Source organism: Sylvia atricapilla, chromosome 2 (genome assembly GCF_009819655.1).
Source record: "Sylvia atricapilla isolate bSylAtr1 chromosome 2, bSylAtr1.pri, whole genome shotgun sequence".
Taxonomy (NCBI): Eukaryota; Metazoa; Chordata; class Aves; order Passeriformes; family Sylviidae; genus Sylvia; species Sylvia atricapilla.
This window is the reverse complement of record NC_089141.1, coordinates 52,247,783-52,268,303: the sequence shown is the minus strand read 5'-3', so window position 1 is coordinate 52,268,303 and position 20,521 is coordinate 52,247,783. Positions and strand designations below refer to the sequence as shown.

The window sequence follows — 20,521 nt, the reverse complement described above, 5'->3', positions numbered from 1 at the left end:
AAAAAAAAAAAAAGTATCTAGCTGCTAGTTATGCCATTGTATTATTGGTCATTGTGCAGAACTGGGACACCACAACTCCAAATCACAGACTAGAAACACAGTGCATCCCTTAAAGAAATTACACAATTTCTGTGAGAAAAAAGCTGGCGGGGGGGGGGACGGGGGAAATCATGATACCCTACCCATCTCCATAGCTATCATATGCATAAGAACTATTTGCCTTACAGAGCTCCAGTTTATTCAAAATACTGAATAGTGACAACAGTAATATCCCTTAGTCTCCTTATGCATCAAGTACATCTCCTTATGCATCAAATCAGAGAAAAACCCTGCCCCAAAACACTCATTTTCAATGACAAAACAATGCCAGAAAACTCTTATTTGCAACACATTTACCTGGTGTTGCAATTAACATATTTATTCCGCAGACAACAGTCACAAGTACTTACTAAAAATACAGATATGTTTCCTAAAAGTAAAGTGAGGCTTCAAGATGACAAAGCTTCTGTAACAGTGCAGGGTGCAAATTCTCAGTATGAAGACATTCAGAAGATTTGCTGCTCAAAGAGGATCTTTTCAAACCCGGGTGGAGGTGTATGATAAAATTCACTGAACTGACAATCCAGAATGGCACTGTCATCAACTGCAGAAGAGAACCAAAAAGAAGGAATTAGAGAAGGAACACTTACAGTTTGATCCTCTTTTACACCATCTTAATAGACTGTAGACTGTGCTCAAACCACAAAGAATTTCTTCAATACATCCATAACACATACACAATTAAAAGAAATCTTTTCAATTAATTTGGTAAGGCCTTATGCCAGGAGAGCAAACCATCTCTCTTTTCTGCTGTTTACTCAGTAAAGGTTCCTTGGTGAAATCACTGAGAATGTCTAATTTCACTGGGAGTGTTAACACAGCTTCAGGCTATTGATTCCAAATTTTCCACTCCATTTCTCCAGAAATCTACAGATTAAGGATGCTATCAGATAAACCTAGCAGGGATGTCACCTCTTCATGTGCATATTTTTCTGTTCCTAATTCTGCTGGAGTTTCAGCTGTCTACAGTGTATTTTTGAAGGTTTACAAGGTTTCATATGTCTGCAGTGGTTGGTATCAAACCAACAGTTTTAGCATATGATCCAAAGAGAGCTCCTTTGACTGCTTCTTGAAGTTGGAAGTTAATGTGTTTTTTTTACAGAACTTCTCCCAGTTTTTGATCCTCTGCATAATCTATCCACCTGCAACCGTACTTTCAATGTAGAATATAAAAAAGAAACTGCTGAGTATTTTCAGAGTAACGCTTCTGTGTACTTCACTAGCAAACTGAAACATCCACCTAGTCAGAAAAGCAAGGTCTCTTTCAAAGACAACTGAGAAGAACCCGGCAGATTATAAACATTAGTTCAAACAAGAAAAGCTTCATCTCCATATTTTGGAATTTAGCTATCTCAGAGACACGGTCAGAATTTTTCCCTCCTGGGCTTTGTGAAAACTCCTATCAGTGTGTTCATACAGTTTTCTAGTACTTACACAGTGTTTATGTCTTGCTTCCATTAAAGTGCTTGAGGTACAGCTGCTGTAGGGAATAATCTTTAGGTCTACTTTTCTGTTTTATCTTCTCAAGCTTGGCACTGTTTTTGCCTGATCTATCATGTTCCTTTAAAAAAGATATCTATAGTTCTAGTCTGAATAGGGTAAATGTTTGAGCAACTCTCTTCTGTATAGCCAAATCCTTCCACAGGACTAGAAGTTGACATTAAATTAAGGACACTTGTAGTTGAAGTTTATACCAAATAAGTCGTGTACAAAATGAACCTGCAGGCTTCAAGTTATAGCTTTATGTAGAAGACATGATAATTATGATGAAATTATGTCCACTTGTGGAAGAGGACAAAAAAGAGCCCGGCAATAAAAGGTCACTGCATTCCCCAGGCATGGAACTTTTTTAGTCAGAGAAAAAAGATTAACAGTAGGCTAACATGCCACCAAGTATTTTCTGAAAGCAACTTTCATTTTTCACGCTATGTAAGACCCCTTCCAAAATCAGGGGAAGATGCAGCCACACAGAAACTCTCCTGCTGCTGCTCCTGAGGATTTTGCACGAGGAGACCCCGCAGAGCCGCCACAGCATTTTAGCAGCGCCATCGCGTGGCGGAAACGCAACCCGACCACATGAAACGAGTCCACTCTTAAGGCTTGGAAGCAAGTAATTCACCAGCTACATTTATAGACTTCAAAGACTCCACAACACACCTGGAGTATTTTCTTCCGGTTCATAAAATTCCGTATCAATCGAAATGTATCAAGATACAAATGGAAACATGTCAACAGTTCATTAGGGACCCAGCATGAAATTAAAAATTATCCCTATCATGTAGCTAAGGGTTATCCTTAAGGCCAGAATGATTTTGGCTACAACTTAGATGAGGCTCAGATAAACTGAAGATGGAGCTCCTGGAGCAGGTCCAGAGGATGGTGTCAAAGATGATGAGGGGAACTGGAGCATCTCTCCTATATGAAAAGGCTGAGAGAGCTGGGCCTATTCAGTCTTGAGAAGAGACGACTGAGAAGGGAACTCATCAGTATCCATGAGTATCGGAAGGGAGGGTGCCAAGAGGATGGATCCAGGCATTGCTCGGTGGTGCTGAGCAGTAGGACAAGTGGAAATGGGCAGAAACTGCACAGGAAGTTCAAGAAAATACAAACAACAATTCTATTGCTATGTAACACTGAGAGCATTTATGAAGTATGTGAAATTACAAGGCATAAATATCAAGCTCCACAGATAAGTCAGATTAACCCATATGTCAGCCATCTGCTTAATTTTTCTTTTTTTTCTACCTCACAACTTTTAGACTGAGTGCAGCAACTCCCCAGCTTGCTGGATGTGGACACTGTAAGCAGTCAGTAAGCAGTGCTTTTTTTCCTATCAAGCAGCATTAAAAACGAGGCAAAAATGTTATTTTGTAATTTCCTAGGCTTGGTTTGCATTTTCATGTAATTAATTGTTGTAGTTGCCAAGAATAAATGATTGATGTGTATTCCATTCATGTGAGTAGAATACACAGCTCACAAAACAGAACTGGAATAAAAATATTTTCCATAATGTGAAACAGTTTTAAAATCTCTGACTTACCATAGACCACTGGATAGACAGTCCCCCTGATTCCTGAAGCTGGACAATGCATGTTCTTGCCATTTAAATATACATTTAATTCTACATGGTCATATGTAATGCCCTACAAAGTACAGAAAATTAACAAAAAAAAAAAAAAAGCATCAACAAGTTTATATGCATAAGACTGCTGCTTAACTTAGCTTTCTTAGCCACAGGCAGATTTTAACACCATTATGCAAACTACAGCATCCTAGAAAATCTCACTTGACATATTCCTGCCAAGGACTAGAAGTTAATAAATGACCAATAACATCTGTATTTTCAAATATTCAGGATTCTTTACCACCCATTCAACTGGGATGCAGCACAGTACTGCACAATACACTTTGCACCTTCCTGAGTTTACAGAACAAATTTTCAGACTTCACCACATTAAAATACAAGATGTTCAATGATTTTTAATACGAGGTGGTTTGCAATCCTCTTGTTTGTATCTTCTCATGGAAATAACTTTAATAAATAATGATGCTATGAACCAAGTTCATCCTTCCATACCTCCATATGGAAACCTCTCTCAGTTCCATTTACTCTGCTGGCAGCAACAGACTGTGGTTTCACACACATTGCTAAAAATATTCTGACCACAGAGCAGAAAGCAAACTGACAGCACTAACAAGATAGCAACTTACTTATCTGTTAGATAAAGGACTTTTCTCACTCCTTCAGTATGTCTGAGTGTGACAATTTGTGTGCTCATGCAGGATTTCAAAAATTTGTTTTCATGACAGAACAAAATAAGTTGATATTTATGGAAATGGGGGAGCTAGCAGTAACACATCAGGGGGAGTTTTTTTTGTGATTAGTTGAAGCTGTTCAGACCATACTAGTTCACCAAACCCTGAAACAGTCTGCAACCCTTCAAAAAACAGTTTCAGAAGGGGATTAAAAGAACAGTATTGTACCTTAGCTGTTTGGGGCTTCTAAAGATGGCATTTCTAGCCATGGCTATAAAGAGGCAAGTTACCAGCATGAAAAAGTAGGGGTGATAAATGGTCTCCATTTCATTGCATTGCTTTCTTGCACTTTTGAAAACATGAAAGAAGACATGGAGAAAATGACAGTACTAAAAAACCAACACTTTGAACAAAGTCACTTAAGGATACTTTGAGAAACCTGAAATAGTAAGGTACAACAAAAAAGAAATTTTCTCTCAATCATATTCCAGTGAACATTAGTGCCCTCCCCATTTAATATCCCCACAAACTACAAAAGTTTGGCTAAAAATACAACTAATTTATCACCTATCACCCAGGACCCATCTCTGCTCCCCTCTGTCCTTCTAATCATTAACCAGTCGGCTAAGGGATCTCAAGTTCAGCTGGGCATGGTACACAGCTATGTAATGCATTCCAGCACGTTATTTGTTCAGGCAGGTCCCATCTCAAACAGTGTAAGATCCTTGTGATGGGAGTTTTCAGTCAGGTAGATACTGCAATAGAGCATTATAAACTATTTCTCAAACTCTGGTCAAGTCCATGCCTCATTAAGAACCTATTAATACCAAGAATGAAGTCCACCCATATCCAGGCTGCTGATCCATTCAATGACAGCAGGAATTTATATCCCAGCACCCTCCAAACTGGGAGATACAAACTGAAAAATCTGACTTAAAACAGTCAGTCTACCACAGAGCTATAAATAAGAGGTATTTGGGAAGAGGTGAGGAAATAAGAAAGCCTTAAGAAACTCACCACCACATCACCCTCCTGAGGAAGGCTGTTTGCTGGTAACCTGTTTTTCTCCTCATTGTTATAGTAGAGAGCTCCATCATTTCTCATCACCAGGCTGTGGACATCTCGACCAAGCGGAATTTGATTCAAGTTTGCTTTCTGGGTTGCAACTCCAATACCCCAAATCCCTAAAATGTGTCATTAACAGAGTAAGAAAAAAACCCCATGTTATTTTGAAGACTGACTGAAGCAGGAAAGCATAAATAATTTGTTTTTTAAGTAATGCCATGATGGTACTACGAGTAAATATCTCCTGGAAATACCAGAACTATTGTAGGTTAGCTCTGGTAGCTGAGCACTGTCCAGGCAGTCATTCTCTTCCCCACCAGGCCCTCATGGAATGGAGAAAGAGGAAAGGAAGAGTAAAACCAAGACAACTTGTGGCTGAAGATAAAAATGGTTTAGTAAGTGAAGCAGAAGTGAAAGAGACAACAAAACAAAGAGATGCAATGGCAATCGCTCACTACCTCCCATGAGTAGATTGATGCCCAGCCAATTCTCAAGCAAAAGATGGCTAATCTCCCTAAATCCCCTCCTCTCCCATTTATTCCTGAACAAGACAGGAGGTATGTGGTATGGAATATCTCTTGGGTTAATTTGGGCCATCCACCTGCTTAGGTACCCTCACAAGCCCTATGCAACCCTAATCGTATTCACTGGAGGGACAGAGTGAGAAACAGAGGAGGTTTTGATGCTGTGCAGGCCCTGCTCAGCAACAGCTAAAATACTGGTGTGTTATCAGTATTGTTTTGTTATCAGTATTGCTTTGATTACAAATCTAAAACACAGAACCACAGCCGCTGCTATGAAGATAATTAACTTCATCCTGACCAGACCCAGCACAAGTAGCCACAAGAGACTGAACACAAACAGCATCTATCTTGAAAAAGAAGGATCTCTGAAAAAGAGAATTGTAACCACTCAGCTCAACTTTTATTCCCAGAAAAATACTGAAAACAAACTCTGAGACTGTAAGAGTATACAAAAAAAATCAAACTAGCATGGATTTATAAACAACAAATTTTCCTTTTTCAGCAGGTTAGACTAGTCTTACGGAAAAAAAAAAAAAAAAAAAAAAAAAAAAAAAGGAAGTGCTAATATTACTGACCTTGATTGGGTAATATTTTTGAAACTCATACAGCACTGAAATAGTCAAATGATGAAAACATGGTCTAGACAGTTACAGCAATACAAAGGCACAAGTGGTTAGAAAACTATTCCAGGATTACTCATCAGTTGCACCCTGTCAAATCAAAAAAGATGACTAGAGTGGGGTTTGAGGTTTGGCATTGAAGGCACAAGGTCAGATACTGTTCTATATTCCCACCAATTACCTGAATAACATGACAATGTGTTGATTAAATGTGCTGCCAATCCCAACCTGACAGGACTGCAAGGTCTTGAGAGGCCCCTCAAGTTTGAAGTGATCCTGACTAACTGGTTAGAAATAAAGAAAGCGCATTTGTTTTTACTAAATCCTGAAGAAGAGCAGGTAAGTAGGAACAGTAAGTGGCACAAATACAGTAGTGGCTTGGTAACCAGTCCACAGACCACTTGCTGAGTGTGAGTGTGCCCTGCTGCTGTGGAAAACTTCTGGATGTGTGGCATGTATAAAACAGATGAGGTAATTTACTGCTGCTCCAGCTGAAGCAGAGCATTCATTTTAAGCACCGTACTTCAACACAAATTAGGCTGACCAGGGATACTGTAGAAGAAACAACAAAACCAATCAAAAGTGTAAAAATTTCATCTATAAGGAGACAATGAAAAAAACCCAATAAACTGGGACTGTTTAGTCTAGAGAAGACTAAAATGAGGCAAAAATGTAAGAAACTTATTTTCAAAAGAAGAAACTGTAGAATAATTTATTCCAACGCCAACAATGAAAAGGACAAGAGCGTGATTTGACTTCAGAGAACTTTACAATAGTCAGAATGACCCCACAGATAAACTCTAGTTGACTCTGGAGGGACACTTCTGGAAATCAAAGATTTACTTTAAGTCTTCTACAGTTCTGCTGCCTTGGAGCACAGGAAGAGAGGAAAAAAGGCTCACAGGGACCAGAAGAGTTTATTTCCTGTGTTTCTCAAGTGTAAGAACATGGATACACTATCTGTGTGAATAAGGACCCTGTATGAACAACATCTGCAATGGATTCTTTCCAACATAAAGGATAATAAAATTGCCAAGTTAAGATGGATATGGGCTTACATGTATCTTAAAACTAACCAACTAGTTGGACTGCATCGTGTCCTGAGCAGATCTGTGTCCGTGCTGCCTGCACTCCGACCCACCAGAAGGCAAACAATTCTTACCCAAAAAGTGTCAACATCAAGGTCCAGCTGGTACATAAGGCCTGTTCTGGACTAACACTTCCCTACTTCTTCCCTCCCACACACACTTATGGAAAGCACAGCTTCATTTTCTGAGTGTCTGCTAGCAGCTTTTAAAAATACAGGCTGACTTTTCATGGTAGAATACAGGCAAGCCTGGAGTGCTCTCTGTAGTAGTGCAGCTACTTGTATTTGTAGGAGTAAATAAAGGAAAAAGGTGCTGAAAGGCTCCCCTGGATAAGGCAGTGTAAGTGCCACACACTTGATCTGAATAGCAAAGGGTTATACAAAGACTGTTATCCTTGCTTGGGCAACAAGGGAAGGCAAAGAAGGGATGACAAATAAATACAAATATCATTGGATGAACGGCACTCCTTAAAAAATACTTCATAGCTACAGTGTTTTATTTGGTCATAAGCATTTACTGAGCAAAAATAATTCCTAAAATATGCCACCTGAAAAACACACCTATAACAGCACACAAAACAATGAGGGGGCTTAGTATTTGCACTCCTCTAGTAATACACTTACTATTATTTTTAATATTTTGGAATAAAAACTAAAACAAGAAAAAAAAAAGAATTTTCTTTTCACACAGTAACTTATAAATTTCTCCAATGTTCACAAGTTCAAGGATGCAATTAGAAAGATGCATGTGCTGAGCATTTGAGATACTGCCACCAGCAGGGAATGTAACATACCTCCCAAATTTAAAGTAGTATATTTTTTGCTGACTAACCTGTGGACTGGATTTTAAACTCAAAATAGCTCTTGTTCTGATGCAAAGGTGCATTGGCTAAGCAGCCTCCCGTACCACATATTCTTCTGCCGTTTTTAACAATGACGACATCTGTTCCTGCAAGAAGAAAAAAAACCAAACCCATAGAACTTCAAAACATTTTCAGAAATCTGAAAGCAGCCCCCAAAAGCCCTAAACATTGAGACCAGTTTTTGTTACTTCTGCCCCAAGTAAAAGCTTCATTAGTCTGTGATAAATATGATGATGGGCCGTGCTTTGAAGCAAGATTGTTTACAAGCTAGTTCATCTTTCCACTAGGGATTATTTATTTAAAATATGTAAGCTGATCTAATTTTCACCTCTCGGGCTTTATGGCACCATGCTGATTACAACCTTTTCTTAGCCACATCAGAAGCATAACTTACAATTTAGTCAGAAAGGGTTCACTGTGAGACCAAAGCCCTGTACTCAGTTCTCTAACATCGGAGAAAAAGCACTCTGCAACAAGAAGGAAAAGCATATCGGGTAGAAATGTTTGATGGAATTGTAAGGTGTTTAGTTAGTTTCTGAAATAGTCCTTCTATTAGCAATGGGCCTGCCAATACAGAGGTAAAAAAAATCCGCTAAGTTTTCCTCCTGCAGTGGCCGACTTCACCTTTAGGCACTGTTGCCATGGCCAAGCACACGGGAGGCTCACACTTGTGTGAGCTCACACTTGTGCTCGAGCACTGGGCCGTACCTATTCCTCCCCAGCTCTCCCCCGGCTCAGCAGCTGCCGGCCCAGGTCCCTTCTCTCCCCCACAAAGCCCGGGCAGGGTTGTGCGGATAGCTCGTGCTGAGGGGAATCCTCAAAAGAGCAGCACGGACAGGATCCGCACGGCCTGGCTCCTTCTTCATCTCCACTGCCGTAAGCGGAGGTGGAGTCTCCGTCCCTGGAGATGTGTAAGGAAAAGGCTGGACGTGGCATTAAGTGCCCTGGTCGGGCTGGCATGGATGATCTCAGAAGTCTTTCCCAGCCTCACAGATTCTGTGGTTCTGTGAACTCAGCCCCTCGGCTCTGAACCACCCGCGCCCATCCTGAGCACGACAGCCTGCCCCCTGGGGCACCTCACATACTCATTGTTAACTTCAGTTACCCCAAACTGCTTGACACCACTTCTCAAACCAAGCCTCTTTTTCCTTTTTTTTTTTTCTTTTTTTTCCCTCCCTGAAAACTGCCAATTCCGGCTAAAGAAGCAGCCCCAAAGCGACTTTCCCAGCGGTTACCCCGTGCCGCGCCCCGGGGCTGCGGCCCTGGCCGCCGGGGAGCCGCCCGCCGGCGGCAGCGGCCCTGCCCCGCTCACCCATGCGCTGCGTGTCCAGGTGCACGGCCGGCATCTCCTTGAGCGGGATGTGCCCGGCGCCGCCATCCCGGCACCAGGAGAAGCAGCAGAACACGGAGGCGGCCATTGCCGGCCGCACCCCCCCCACCGCGCAGGCGCAACGGCCGCCGCCGCACGGCCCCGCCCCGCCGCGACATGGCGGGCACCGCCGCGCCGAGCGCGGGCTGAGCTGCAATAAAACTAAATTTAAAAAAACAGTCAACATTAATGCTCCATCTTTCTTCTGGAAATTAAAATCTAGTGGACAGTGAGGGCAGCCCCTGCTGCTCTTTTTCCGCAGTTGTCGCCGTGGCGTGAGGCGACCGGCGCAGCCTCCTAAGGGATGTATTGTACGTATGTAACGTGCATATAAAGGATAATTCATGTATATATCCACATATATATATACACACACACATACATATGTATAAAGAGGACACTGATTATAATGAGCAGGTGGTAGGTATGGCATCAAGAAGCCTGACACGTAAGAAGGGACTCCATGGAAATTTACTGCTCAGCTGTTCCTGGCGCCAAGTAACGAGAACCCCGTTAATTTTATTTCCTTTTCCTTTTTTCCTCCCCTCCACCTCTCTCGTTTTTAATTCCTGGAAAACTCAGACGTGGCTCACTGAAATGAAAGGTTCACACAGCCGGGGCTGCCAGGTGCATCTGTGAGTTGCTCTGTCTCCTAATTTTCCAGACCTGTCCATCTCTGAATCTTAACCCGGAGTGTTTGAAGGTTGAGTCTTTGCTTCTGGAGTACTTCTTCATGTGTTCAAAATTTCTCCTAATTTACTCAGTTGAATTCAACTGCAAAGTCAGCTACAGTGTGCTATCACTTACAATTTTGTTTTGCAAAGCACAGTTTGGGGCCAGCGTTGTGTCCCTTTCACAGAGGCAGAATACCATGTAATTAAAAGAGCTGTAACACGACTTGTGGTCTTTGGGTTACCTTGTTACCTTGGGTTACCTCTGTTTCTGCATTCCTACAGCACACAAAGCATCCAGAGCAGGATCCACAAACTGGGCTCCAACAAACACAGTAAATATTGATAACGTGACTTACAGAAGCCTACCTGTGCCCACTTCAGATTTTTATTTATCTACAGAAAAATATCAAATAAATGTTGTGCCATGAGCTGCTGATGGAGAATGTTTTGCAGACAGCAGGTAATTTGACCACTTGCAACTGAGGGCTTATTTTTCTCCAAACCTGTTTGGGATGGATTTTTTTTTTCTCATTATTTCAGTTACTGTATTATTTTGTGACATTTCACCTAGAAGACTCTCTTAACATTTTATTACAGTATGAAGTATGATGTAAGTAATATAACCCATGTGGTACTATGTTATCTGTCTTGTGGGGGCCAGGGGGTTAATACAGATATTCAGAAATCCTTGTTAAAAGAAACTTTCATAGCCACAAATATCTAACTGGTCTGGATGGCCTGTATCAGTCACACTTACCCCCTTTTACTTGAAACATGAGGTGAAGTGCTGTCTTTCTGAAAATGGTGGCTAAAACCAATCTGATTTTAAGAGCAGCTTTAAAATGTGCTTCCTTTTTCTTTTTTTTATTGGACTTACTGTTATAGCCCATAAACATTTGGGGTCAAGAGCTCACTTCCTTAAAATATGCCAAATGGGATTAGTCTTGAACTTCCAAGAAGTAAATATTAGGTGGAAACTGATGTTTATTTATTTCATAGGAAGGGCATTGGGATCCTTATTGGTAGCTTGTTGTTCACAAATTTAGTCTCATTTAAGTCACTGTGGGAATTTTATTGCCTGTGGGTTTGTTACAGTAAATGCTAAAAGATAAATGGTAGTATAGTTTAAAAAAGAAAAAGAAAAAGAAAACTTAGATAGAGACTTAAGCTCTTAATGAGTCCCTGTCCCATGTTTTTCTGTGCCCCACTATGTCCTTCTCCAAAGTGAGCCCTGGGAATACAAACACATCTCACCACATGAAGTCAGCATTGCCAAATCTGTTGGACTCAAGGGGATGAAGCTTTGGGGAGCAGTGTATGGCTGTGGCTCGCTGCCAGTTTCCTGCTCCACTGCTCTTAACTGGAGAGGCTGGTTTTACAGGCCAGCAGACTGCAGCCCTCGTGCTGCAAAGCACACGCCGCAGCTTGGAAAAGCTGCCGGTGCTGCTTTGGAGCACGTTCATTCCAGCGCTGTGTGCTTGGCAGGCACGAAGCCTCGGGGACCGACTCATCTTTGCGCCCATCCTGTCTCCCTGCAGATGCAGAGCTCAGCTCCTGAGCACGCTGGCAGCGGCGGCAGAGGCATTTGTGTGCCGTGAATGAAGGCTCTGGCGCTGGACACAGTCAAGCAGAATATACGCTGGTGTGGTGGAAGTAAGGCAAAAGTCAGCTGGTAAGAAACGTGGCTTACTCATATGCCTTTCTTGGAGGATGAGGTGAACAGTTGCAGCAGGATAGCACTGTTTATAGAGTTTATCAGCCTGTTTATAGAGTGTGTGAACACCAGAAGCTTTACAGTGCACAAAGAACTGCCCCAAAGAAATTAAGATCTTGCCTTCAAATTTTGAAGTGTAATTGTGCTTGGTGCTTAAGGGTTAATTCAGCTTCTGCTTACTGGAATGTTCATTTCTTTCACTGGGGAGGCCAAGTATTTTGGACCCTCCCACACTGGATGCAAAATTATGCTCAGCATGCCTAGACATGTTTGCTGCTTGCAGTGTTTTAATTTTATTTCCTTGAACAGTAGCAGCAGAGACATTTTGTCTGGGAATCATGCTAGCAGAACACGACCACTCCCATCCATTTCTCAAACGCAGACTTATTTGGAGGACCTGCTGAAGGGAAATGATGGTCATTGACTTGTTTCATTCTCTGGCTTACAGCTTCATTCACAAAATACAACTGTCTCTCATTAGCCCTCCAAAGGACGTCTACTGGCTTCAAACAAGTATGTTTCAGAAAGGTTCCCTGATATGCCAAATTTGCCAAATTTGCAGGACAGGGCAGCTCTCTCCCATTGTGGCAGCACACGTTACAACAATGTTATACACGACTAATCCCTTCTCAGAAAAATAGTTCCTCTTTGCCCTGCAAGCAAAAACCAATCAGACTTGCTTCTCAGCTGTCATATGCTTTGTAGAGGCATTTACACCTGTGAAAACCAAAGAAAAAAGGTAGTTATTATGTATGTTGGAATGGATTTAGTAATGTCTCCATGCAACTTGCACAGAAGTAAATGATGGTACAGGACTGGAAAATCAAGGTTTGTTTATTGAAAGCAGTCCTTCCACTCCCAGGGTCAGGTCTGTGGTTTGGAAGATTATACAGACAAGGTCTCAGATGAAAAACAGGTTGTGCTTGTACTTTTGAAATGTTCACCATAATGTAGTTCTTGTGAGGATTAACATTCTGTAGGAAGTCCTCTGTTTCACACAGTTAATCTGATGCTTGCCAAATCATAGAAGAAACTACATATGGAAATTAATTTTGTTCTTTGTTGTTCTGTTTGCTTTGGAGGTCACTTCTTTCCTCTTTATGCAATACAAGCAAAACCCACTAGAGCAGAACTTTGATCTATAGGCAATCCCAAACCTCATTAAAACTGACAGGCACACTGGCCATGCTTTGTTCAGGAAGGAGCAATTAAGTTCTTTTATGGCGTAAGATAGCTAAAAACGAGAAACAGCTGCCCATGGATGGCACAGGGGTGCATGGCCAAGTGCTAAGATGAGCTAACTTCTATGAGCAAGCACTAATTTGGGGAACGTCAGGGAGAATTTTCTAGGCACTGCTTGCGAACGCAGCAGCAAGAGCACATATTGGTTGCAGCTGTGTTTGCCTGTGTGCATGTCTGGGACCGGAAACACCACGCAAGAGCCAGCAGACAGTGGGAGAAGCAGTGGTGTATGGCCCTGAGAAAAAGCCAAGGGACAGCTTCTTCTGGGCAAGCATCCTGGCTGGAGCAGCAAACTTGGACTGCTGCACAGTTCTCCCTCCCATTTGCTTCCTCTGCATGCAAGGAAATGGGACGTGGCTGTACATTCTTTGTAAATAAATACGATTTCACTAAGGAGCTGACTGAACTCATCATCGATTCCCCCCCACGTCCCTCCACAGAAAAATCTGGCAAAGTGCTGAATATTAGTTAACTCTGTGGGTCAAAGTTCTGTATGCAAAACTACAGAGCTTTTCAGTACTGCTAAAATAGTCACCAGAGACCCTGCAGATATCAAGGCCGTCTCTGAAATTCAGACCTCAAAACAGCAGTTGATCATTTCAATCACTGATGATCCTTCATGGATTTTTAATGCCTGGTATTTCTACAATCCATATTAAAAGTAGGTTTTATGGAACAATAACAAGAAACCACTTTCTCTGATCCCTTGTTTGGAATGTTTAATACAGTCCAGATGTATCTGTTGAAAAGAAATGTAATCAGATACAATATAGTTGTGAAACATTTATATATCAGTAAAGTGTTTGATATATGGAGCTGTTTTGAATAATTTATTTATTTGTGTTATCTTATGGTGTCTTCTTATCAAGCTGCTCTAAAGCTCTTGCAGATTTATATCTGTTTAGGTCCTCACAGCGACTGCATTATTCAGCTCAGATTGAGAGTATGCTCACCCCAGCACAGTTGAGTAAAGCAGAGTCCTTCAAGAAGTCTCTGTCCTGAAGCTGGAGTGTATTCTGTGTGTGCTCTGACACCTCTGTAATGGGATGTGAAGCCTTAGCCTTAGTGGGAAGGCAGGTTTGCAGCCAAGGATAAGACTGTAAAATGCCCTCAACTGACCTCTTCTCCCCAGAGCTTTGCCCCAGGAGACAATTACAATCCAACAGGTTCAGAGGTCCTTTACTGATGTGGGATACAAATCTGGGAGGAAAAAAAAAATGCTGCTTTTAACTCCAGCTATATTTATCAATCAGTTCTTCTCCAGAAAAGCACAGAGGGTACCTGGAGCCTGGAATGAGCAGCTGGTGTGGTCGAGGGCAAGGCTGTGTTACTTTTGGCAGCAGTGCTGGCAATGGCAGGCTGGAAGCATTTGTGAAATTATGGCCTGTGGGGGCACTTCTGGTTTATGCTGACGTGTGTGCAGGCTGCCACCGAAAGAGGCCCTCTCACTGGCTCATCCTGGCACTGGTGTTTGTTTGGCTGCAGGATAAGCTAGCTGCCAAAATGGATCCTGCTGGAAGCTTTTTTTTTTTTTTTTTTTTTTTTTTTTTTTTTTTTTTTGTAAACTGGATTAGCTTTTAGCTCTGTTGGCAAGCCCATCTGGCTTGATGTGTAGCTGCATGAGTGTTGGAGCCAGCGGAGAGGAGGCATCAGGAAAGCATGAACAAGGAAAGGGGAAAGGATGGAATGATGACTTCTGCCAGTAGCACAGTCTTGTCTTGGCTTAACCCCCTGAGAATCTGCCTGTCAGGGTAGCTACCTGTTACAGCTTGAGTCACGTTAATGGATTGCTTCCACTGAATGAGAAAACTCTTGTTCCTCTTTTTCTCATCCTTTTGATGTTAGACCTGGTGATTGTCTAATCTTGGTCTAATTGGACTGATTTAACTTGTTGAATCAACACAAAACTCACCTCGACAAAGAAGAGGGGATAACGTTCTGCTGGCTGAGTGGGTGGAATCAGCTCGGTAAAGCATCTGCAGAGGCTGGCAGAGTTGGGACAGACAAGGGGAGTAGTAGCTGTGAGCTCTGAGGTCGCTGACTGAACCACAACAGAGAGCTTTAGTCTCAGAAATCTCCTGGCATAGTGCTTATTAGCAGAGCCATGATCTGGGTTCTCTGTAGTTTAAAGATGACAGTAGAGGATTGCCCGTTGTCTTACAACAAATATGGTGCTTGTCTTCAGAATCTGGAAATTGCCAGTATCGTATAATTTCTTCCAAATTTCTACCCCTGTATTTTAAACCCTCCCATAACTAAGTGGCATTTATCCTAACAACTCCTTTCAAGCTGGGCCTCTCCTTTGAACGAAGATTTCCCTTGGTTTTGTTTATTTACTACTCCACAGATCTACAAATGTTCTTTTCTATCAGCCAGAGCTTTTCTCTGAAGCTTCCACAACCAGCCTTTGATGCTGCCTTGGGAAGACACTATGCTCTTGGATGAAGGATTGCAGCTCATAAACAAACTGCTATTGAAAGTGCTTGAAAGTTTGAAGCAGAGTTGAAAGTATAGAAAGAAGGACTTGTGTGCAAAATGGTTGTGTGTGACTCCATCAGTCAGATAAGAAGTAGAAGAGTGCCCGAATTCTGTTTGATCATGCTCAGGACAGCCATGGGACACTTAAGTAGGGTGCTGGCTAGGCAGTGTTTCTCTGCACCAAGCACAGAAATCCTGCTGCGTGTTTTCCCAGAAGTTTAAGCTTTCCTCTTTGACAGAACAAATTAAAGGCAAAGAGGGACAAGAACATTTTCAGGTGGACCTAATGAAGAGGCATTATCCCAGGTGGTCAGGCAACCACTCTTCCACCCATTCAGCTCCTTCTTCATTTATAAGGAGACAGAGTTGGCCCAGCCCAAAGAATTAATAGAGAACAAAATATAGTCTAAAAATATATCAGGGGAAAATGTTGTATGAGAAATATATGGAAAAAACTAGTGAGAAATCTAAAATGCCATGTTGTTGTTAATCTTTAACCATAAAATTACGGAGAAGATTAATAGGACCCAGAAATTCTTTATATAAAAGTGGCTGTTGGGAAAGTGTAGACAAGGAGTACTCAGCAAATGTAAATGCACGAGCATTGGGATATCACTTGAAAGCAGTTTAGGTGGCTGAGGGAAACTACCTGGAATGACTTGTTTTTAATAAACAGCAAACAACATGCTGGACAATTAAGAAGAAACAAGCAGGATGTTGAAATACATCTGAAGGTCTCAGTTGCTTTTGTGCAGCAACTCTACCTCCTGGGGCTGTTCTCCAGTGGACAGTGGAAGAAATGACTCAGTGTGTAGCCACTCTGAAAGGAATTTTCAAAATTGCTTGTCCTTGGTCAAACTGTTCCCATTGAGTTCAGCTGATCGGGCAGGCCAACTTGTGTGGGGCATCAAGGAGAGCAGGTGAGGAGTAACTGCAGTAAATTGGGGAAGCATAACCTTGGCATGTTATTGAATGGCTTTTAAGATCCAGATCCCTAAATTATCAAAAGAAAAATATCAGATGTGCAAGGGAGCTTCATTCGATAGAAATACAGTCTGATTCGTGATGTTCTTTGTGTGGGTAATCCTGGTCGTGAAGAGTCTCCCCTGTGCTGATGAGTGATGTGACTGCACTGGGTGCAGAGTAGGGGAGTGAAGGGATGCAGGAGGTAGAGTATGTACATTTGGGAACAGCTTTTGATGTAGTATTTCACAAAATCTAACTTGAAAATAAGTTCAGTATGACTTCGATGTGAGACATGTTCTGTTGACTGAGAACTAACAGAACTGCAGAAGAGATACTGTTATAAGTATTGGAGAATTAATTCGTGTTTGATAGAAATATAAGGTATTGAATCATTTTAATTCCACCAAATAAAAGTAATTGTGAAATTGCAAGCCTCTGCTGGGAACAGGGGAAGCAATGCATTTGCAACAGAAAGAAGGGTGTCTCCACCAGGAGATGGGTCCTCTCAGGAGATGAAATTGTCAACCACCCAGTCGGTCGGTGATCAACACCTGAGAAAAATCGTATCTACATCGGCCTGGGTGTGTGTGCCAATGCCGGGTTCCCATAAATGCAATCGGACGCCCATCCCTGCCCTCGGACCAGCAGACTGGAGAGAAAAGAAATATGAATATGAAACAACAACTGAGTGGACAATGGGATGAGGCAACCTTCTTTCTGGCTGAAAAATGTATATAAGTCAGCCCTGCAAAAGCAGACTTTGTGAATGGGGGTACTGCACGCTGCTGGTTCTAAGGTTCACACAGCATCCATCCTGGGCTCGATGCTGTCCATTGCTAGTGGCTTTTTTCGAATTTCTATTTCTCAATATTTCTTAATAAAATGGCATTGATGAAATTGGGCTGATTACTTATTACAGATGCCCAATACAAAGATCCTGTGATATTTCAGAACTTCCAGACTCAGTTTCATAGTCCTGTAACTGGAATGTCCCTTCAAGTGGCCATGGGATCTCTTCTGCTCTATCTCCCTGGGACTAGTCAGTGTTACTGTGGAAAACCTGTAGAGGTTTTAGAGGCACGTTAACAGGCCAGGAGATTCACCAGTTGGAAACGGTATAACCAGTGTGTTCAAGCAAATAGGAATGAGTCGCTATCCTTTTATGAAGCACATAAGGCTATCCGTCTCAAATTATGTTTGTTTTGTTTGTTTTTTAAAAGCGCTTTCGGAAGGTGGCAGATGCCCAGCAGGATTGTCACCCGGCAGCGCCCCTCCTTAGGCTGTGCAACGTGCGCCTGTGAGCTGCGGGCTCAAGTGTAATTTAAGAGAGTTAACAGACAACAGAAGCCCGTATACATCTCGGCGGAGGCACAGGCTGCAGCCACGGCCGCCGCCTTAGGCAAGCAGCATCCACCGCCGGCCCTCTCTCCCGGCAGCTCCGGAGGCTTTCCCGGCCGCTCACAGGCAAGTGGAGGAAGGGAAGAGCCGCAGCAGCTCCTGCCCTGGGGCCGGCTCGGCGGCCGCGGGCCAAGGTGGGTGGGACGGCGGGCAGCGGCTCCCGTGCGATGGCCGCGGCGGGCCGTGGCCGGGCGGCGGGGCGGGAGCGGCAGGCCCGGAAGGCGGGCGGCGGCCGGGGCGGGAGCGGGGGCCAGTCGTGCGAGTGACCGAGGGGGCCGGTCCCCCGCCCGCCGCGGGCTCCCCGGCCCGCCATGGTGAGTAGCGGGGCCCGGGGGCGGCAGGGCGAGCGCAGGCCGCGCTTTGTGAGGGGCGGCGGCAGCGCCCGGCCCGGGGGCCGCTGCGGCCGGAGCCGCCATCCGCCGTGAGCCGCGCTGTGCTTGGCGGGGCGCGGGCGGACGGCTGGGCCTCCCTGCCCCGGGCTGCGCTGCCCGGCGGAGCGCTGTGACCCCGCGGAGGCCAGGGCCGGCGGCTGGCTGCACTGCCATCGCCTAGGGGCCATTCCCCGCTGGAACTGGAGAGGGGCGTTGTAACAGTTCCATGTAAAATGGAACATCTGCCAGGTGAAGGGACCGTGGGGGTGAGCGCCGGGGCCAGCGTTGGGGTAGCCCCTGGGCTCGACTGATCGTCCGGCGCTGGGGGTGAAACGCTGTTCATGGGGCTGTGAATGCACTGAGCACAGATTGCTTATTTCTCCAGGCCTCCCTGCCTTTCTAGAATCTGAACGGCTTGGATCTGCCTGGTGCTCCTGGAAAAACTTTTGACCATGAAATGCCAGGTTTAAAGCATGGGCAATTTACCCAGGTCTTTTTGGCTGTCTGAATAGCAACCTTCCAGTAGCTGAAAGGGAAGAGGGAAATTTTTGTTTAGATATTGGGAAGAAATTCTTTACTGTGAGGGTGGTGGCGCTGGAACAGGTTGCCCAGGGCGGTTGGCCAGGTTAGGTAAGGCCTTGGGCAACCTGGTCTAGTGGTTGGTGTCCCTGCCCGTGGCAGGGGGAGTTGGGACTAGATAATCTTCAGTCCTTTTCAGACCCTTAACATTCTATAATCCTGTGTTACCTACTGCTCCTGGAAGTCAGTTGTTCCACATTAAAATGTATACAATGCCCTCCGTTAGATTGCAGTTTCTCTCAGCAGAGTGAACAGGATTAAGGTCGTTGCTGCTGGAAGGAGGATCTTCCATCTCCCTTCCCTTCTGTGTGGGACTCTTTTTTAGCACTGATTCAACACACTAGTCTGACAGAAGGCTGGTGAAATTGCTCATGGGGGTCCTGACACAGACCAGGGTCCTTGCCAAGGAAGGGAGATGAGACCTCTCCTGACTAGCTCAACTGCTTATTGAAATGTAGCTTGACTTGGTCAGTTCTCATTTAGAACAGCTACATCTCATTGCAGGAAACTTGTAATTCAGGATTTACCTTTTTGTTTTGTTTGAAGCCTGGTGAAATTCTGGTTTTGCTTTCAGCATGCTGCTGGCCGATAAACCCAGCTTCTGTGCTGAGAAGCATGCTAAATGAATTTCTCTCTGGAGTGTGGGAAAAAGCTACTGTGACTGGTTTTGCTTTTATGGTTTGATGTTGTTTGCCCTTCTTCTTTATAATGATAAATCTGTGCAAGTTGCTATTTCTGATGGATGACAGCTGTTGGGTTTGTACCCAGAGATGCTTTTGGTCTGTGTGCTCCAAGTGGAGAATTCCAGGACCACCCAAACCTGGGTGAGAAGTTACACAGAGAAATTCCCAGTGGAAAAATTGAAATGTCTCTGTAGTTCATCACACAAATACCAGGTTGCTAAGGGATGTTTCAATCCACAGATGATTTACTGTCTGAAATTAATATCCTAAAGCAGACTGAAGTTAATCTGTCCAACCAGTCATACAAGTCTTCAGTATTTTTGGTTTGGTATTTCTGGTGGTTGTAAGAGGGGGAGGAGGAGAAATTTGTAGACATGCCCATTTAGTTTTTTAAATCCAATGTTTTTAATGCTGTTGTTTTGAAATTTAGTTTTATTTATAAATAATAATTATGTAATTGGGTAAGTGGGGTTGAATGCAACAGGACAGTTTTAGTTGGATCACGAAGCCTTTTTGTGTATGTTTTTTGTATTTTTAGGAATGTGAAAATCTTCAGCGTTTATTGTGCAGTTTTGATGGAAAGTGTTACAGTAAGCATTTTCTGAATTGGTTTGCAGTTTTTGCTGTCAGGCATGCAAAGGTGCTTTTCCAGCTCCCTACGTGGGATGTAAAATCCTCCCTTGTAAAGGGTAAGGGTAAAGGAGATGGACCAGAGCAAATATTTTCTGCCCTGTGCATTTCCATTTACTAAGAGATGGAAAACTGTCATTTTAGTCTTGTAGTTATTATCCTCTTAACACATGAGCAGAACTGATCTTTGTGTTGCTACTGTGGCTAAAAAGCTATGAGTTCAAGTTGGAAAGAGGGAGCTGCTCACATAAAGGAAGACTCAGGAGTGGAGGGATGAAATTATCATCTTCCTGTCATCCCATTATTTTTAACACTAGGAAAAAGACAGAAGAGAAGCCTTGCTTTGAGAGCATGAGAGGTGCTTCTACACCTACATTCTCCTCCTAGAAAATGAGGTTTCTAA

The 20,521-nt window shown here is 43.4% G+C and overlaps 2 protein-coding genes and 1 long non-coding RNA gene across 3 annotated transcripts in view; 2 read left to right on the top strand and 1 right to left on the bottom strand.

Moving 5' to 3' along the window:
* Window positions 1-375: 375 nt before the first annotated feature.
* Window positions 376-9,455, bottom strand: SPRYD7 (SPRY domain containing 7). Its single transcript, XM_066313250.1, has 5 exons — window positions 9,327-9,455; window positions 7,984-8,100; window positions 4,873-5,039; window positions 3,140-3,242; window positions 376-643 (listed from the first exon to the last, which is right to left on the bottom strand). The coding sequence occupies exons 1-5, from the start codon at window positions 9,430-9,432 to the stop codon at window positions 546-548; spliced, it is 591 nt and encodes a 196-aa protein (XP_066169347.1). The 5' UTR covers window positions 9,433-9,455; the 3' UTR covers window positions 376-545.
* A 463-nt stretch (window positions 9,456-9,918) lies between these two features.
* LOC136374261 (uncharacterized) lies at window positions 9,919-11,519 on the top strand. Its single transcript, XR_010745864.1, has 3 exons — window positions 9,919-10,018; window positions 10,340-10,517; window positions 11,287-11,519. It is a non-coding gene; the product is annotated as an uncharacterized lncRNA (long non-coding RNA).
* A 6,616-nt stretch (window positions 11,520-18,135) lies between these two features.
* TRIM13 (tripartite motif containing 13) overlaps window positions 18,136-20,521 on the top strand; it is a 212,133-nt gene continuing 209,747 nt past the window's right edge. Inside the window, exon 1 of the mRNA XM_066313248.1 lies at window positions 18,136-18,169. Coding sequence (XP_066169345.1) covers window positions 18,167-18,169 — 3 coding nt within the window. The 5' untranslated portion in view covers window positions 18,136-18,166. The remainder of the gene's footprint in view (window positions 18,170-20,521) is intronic.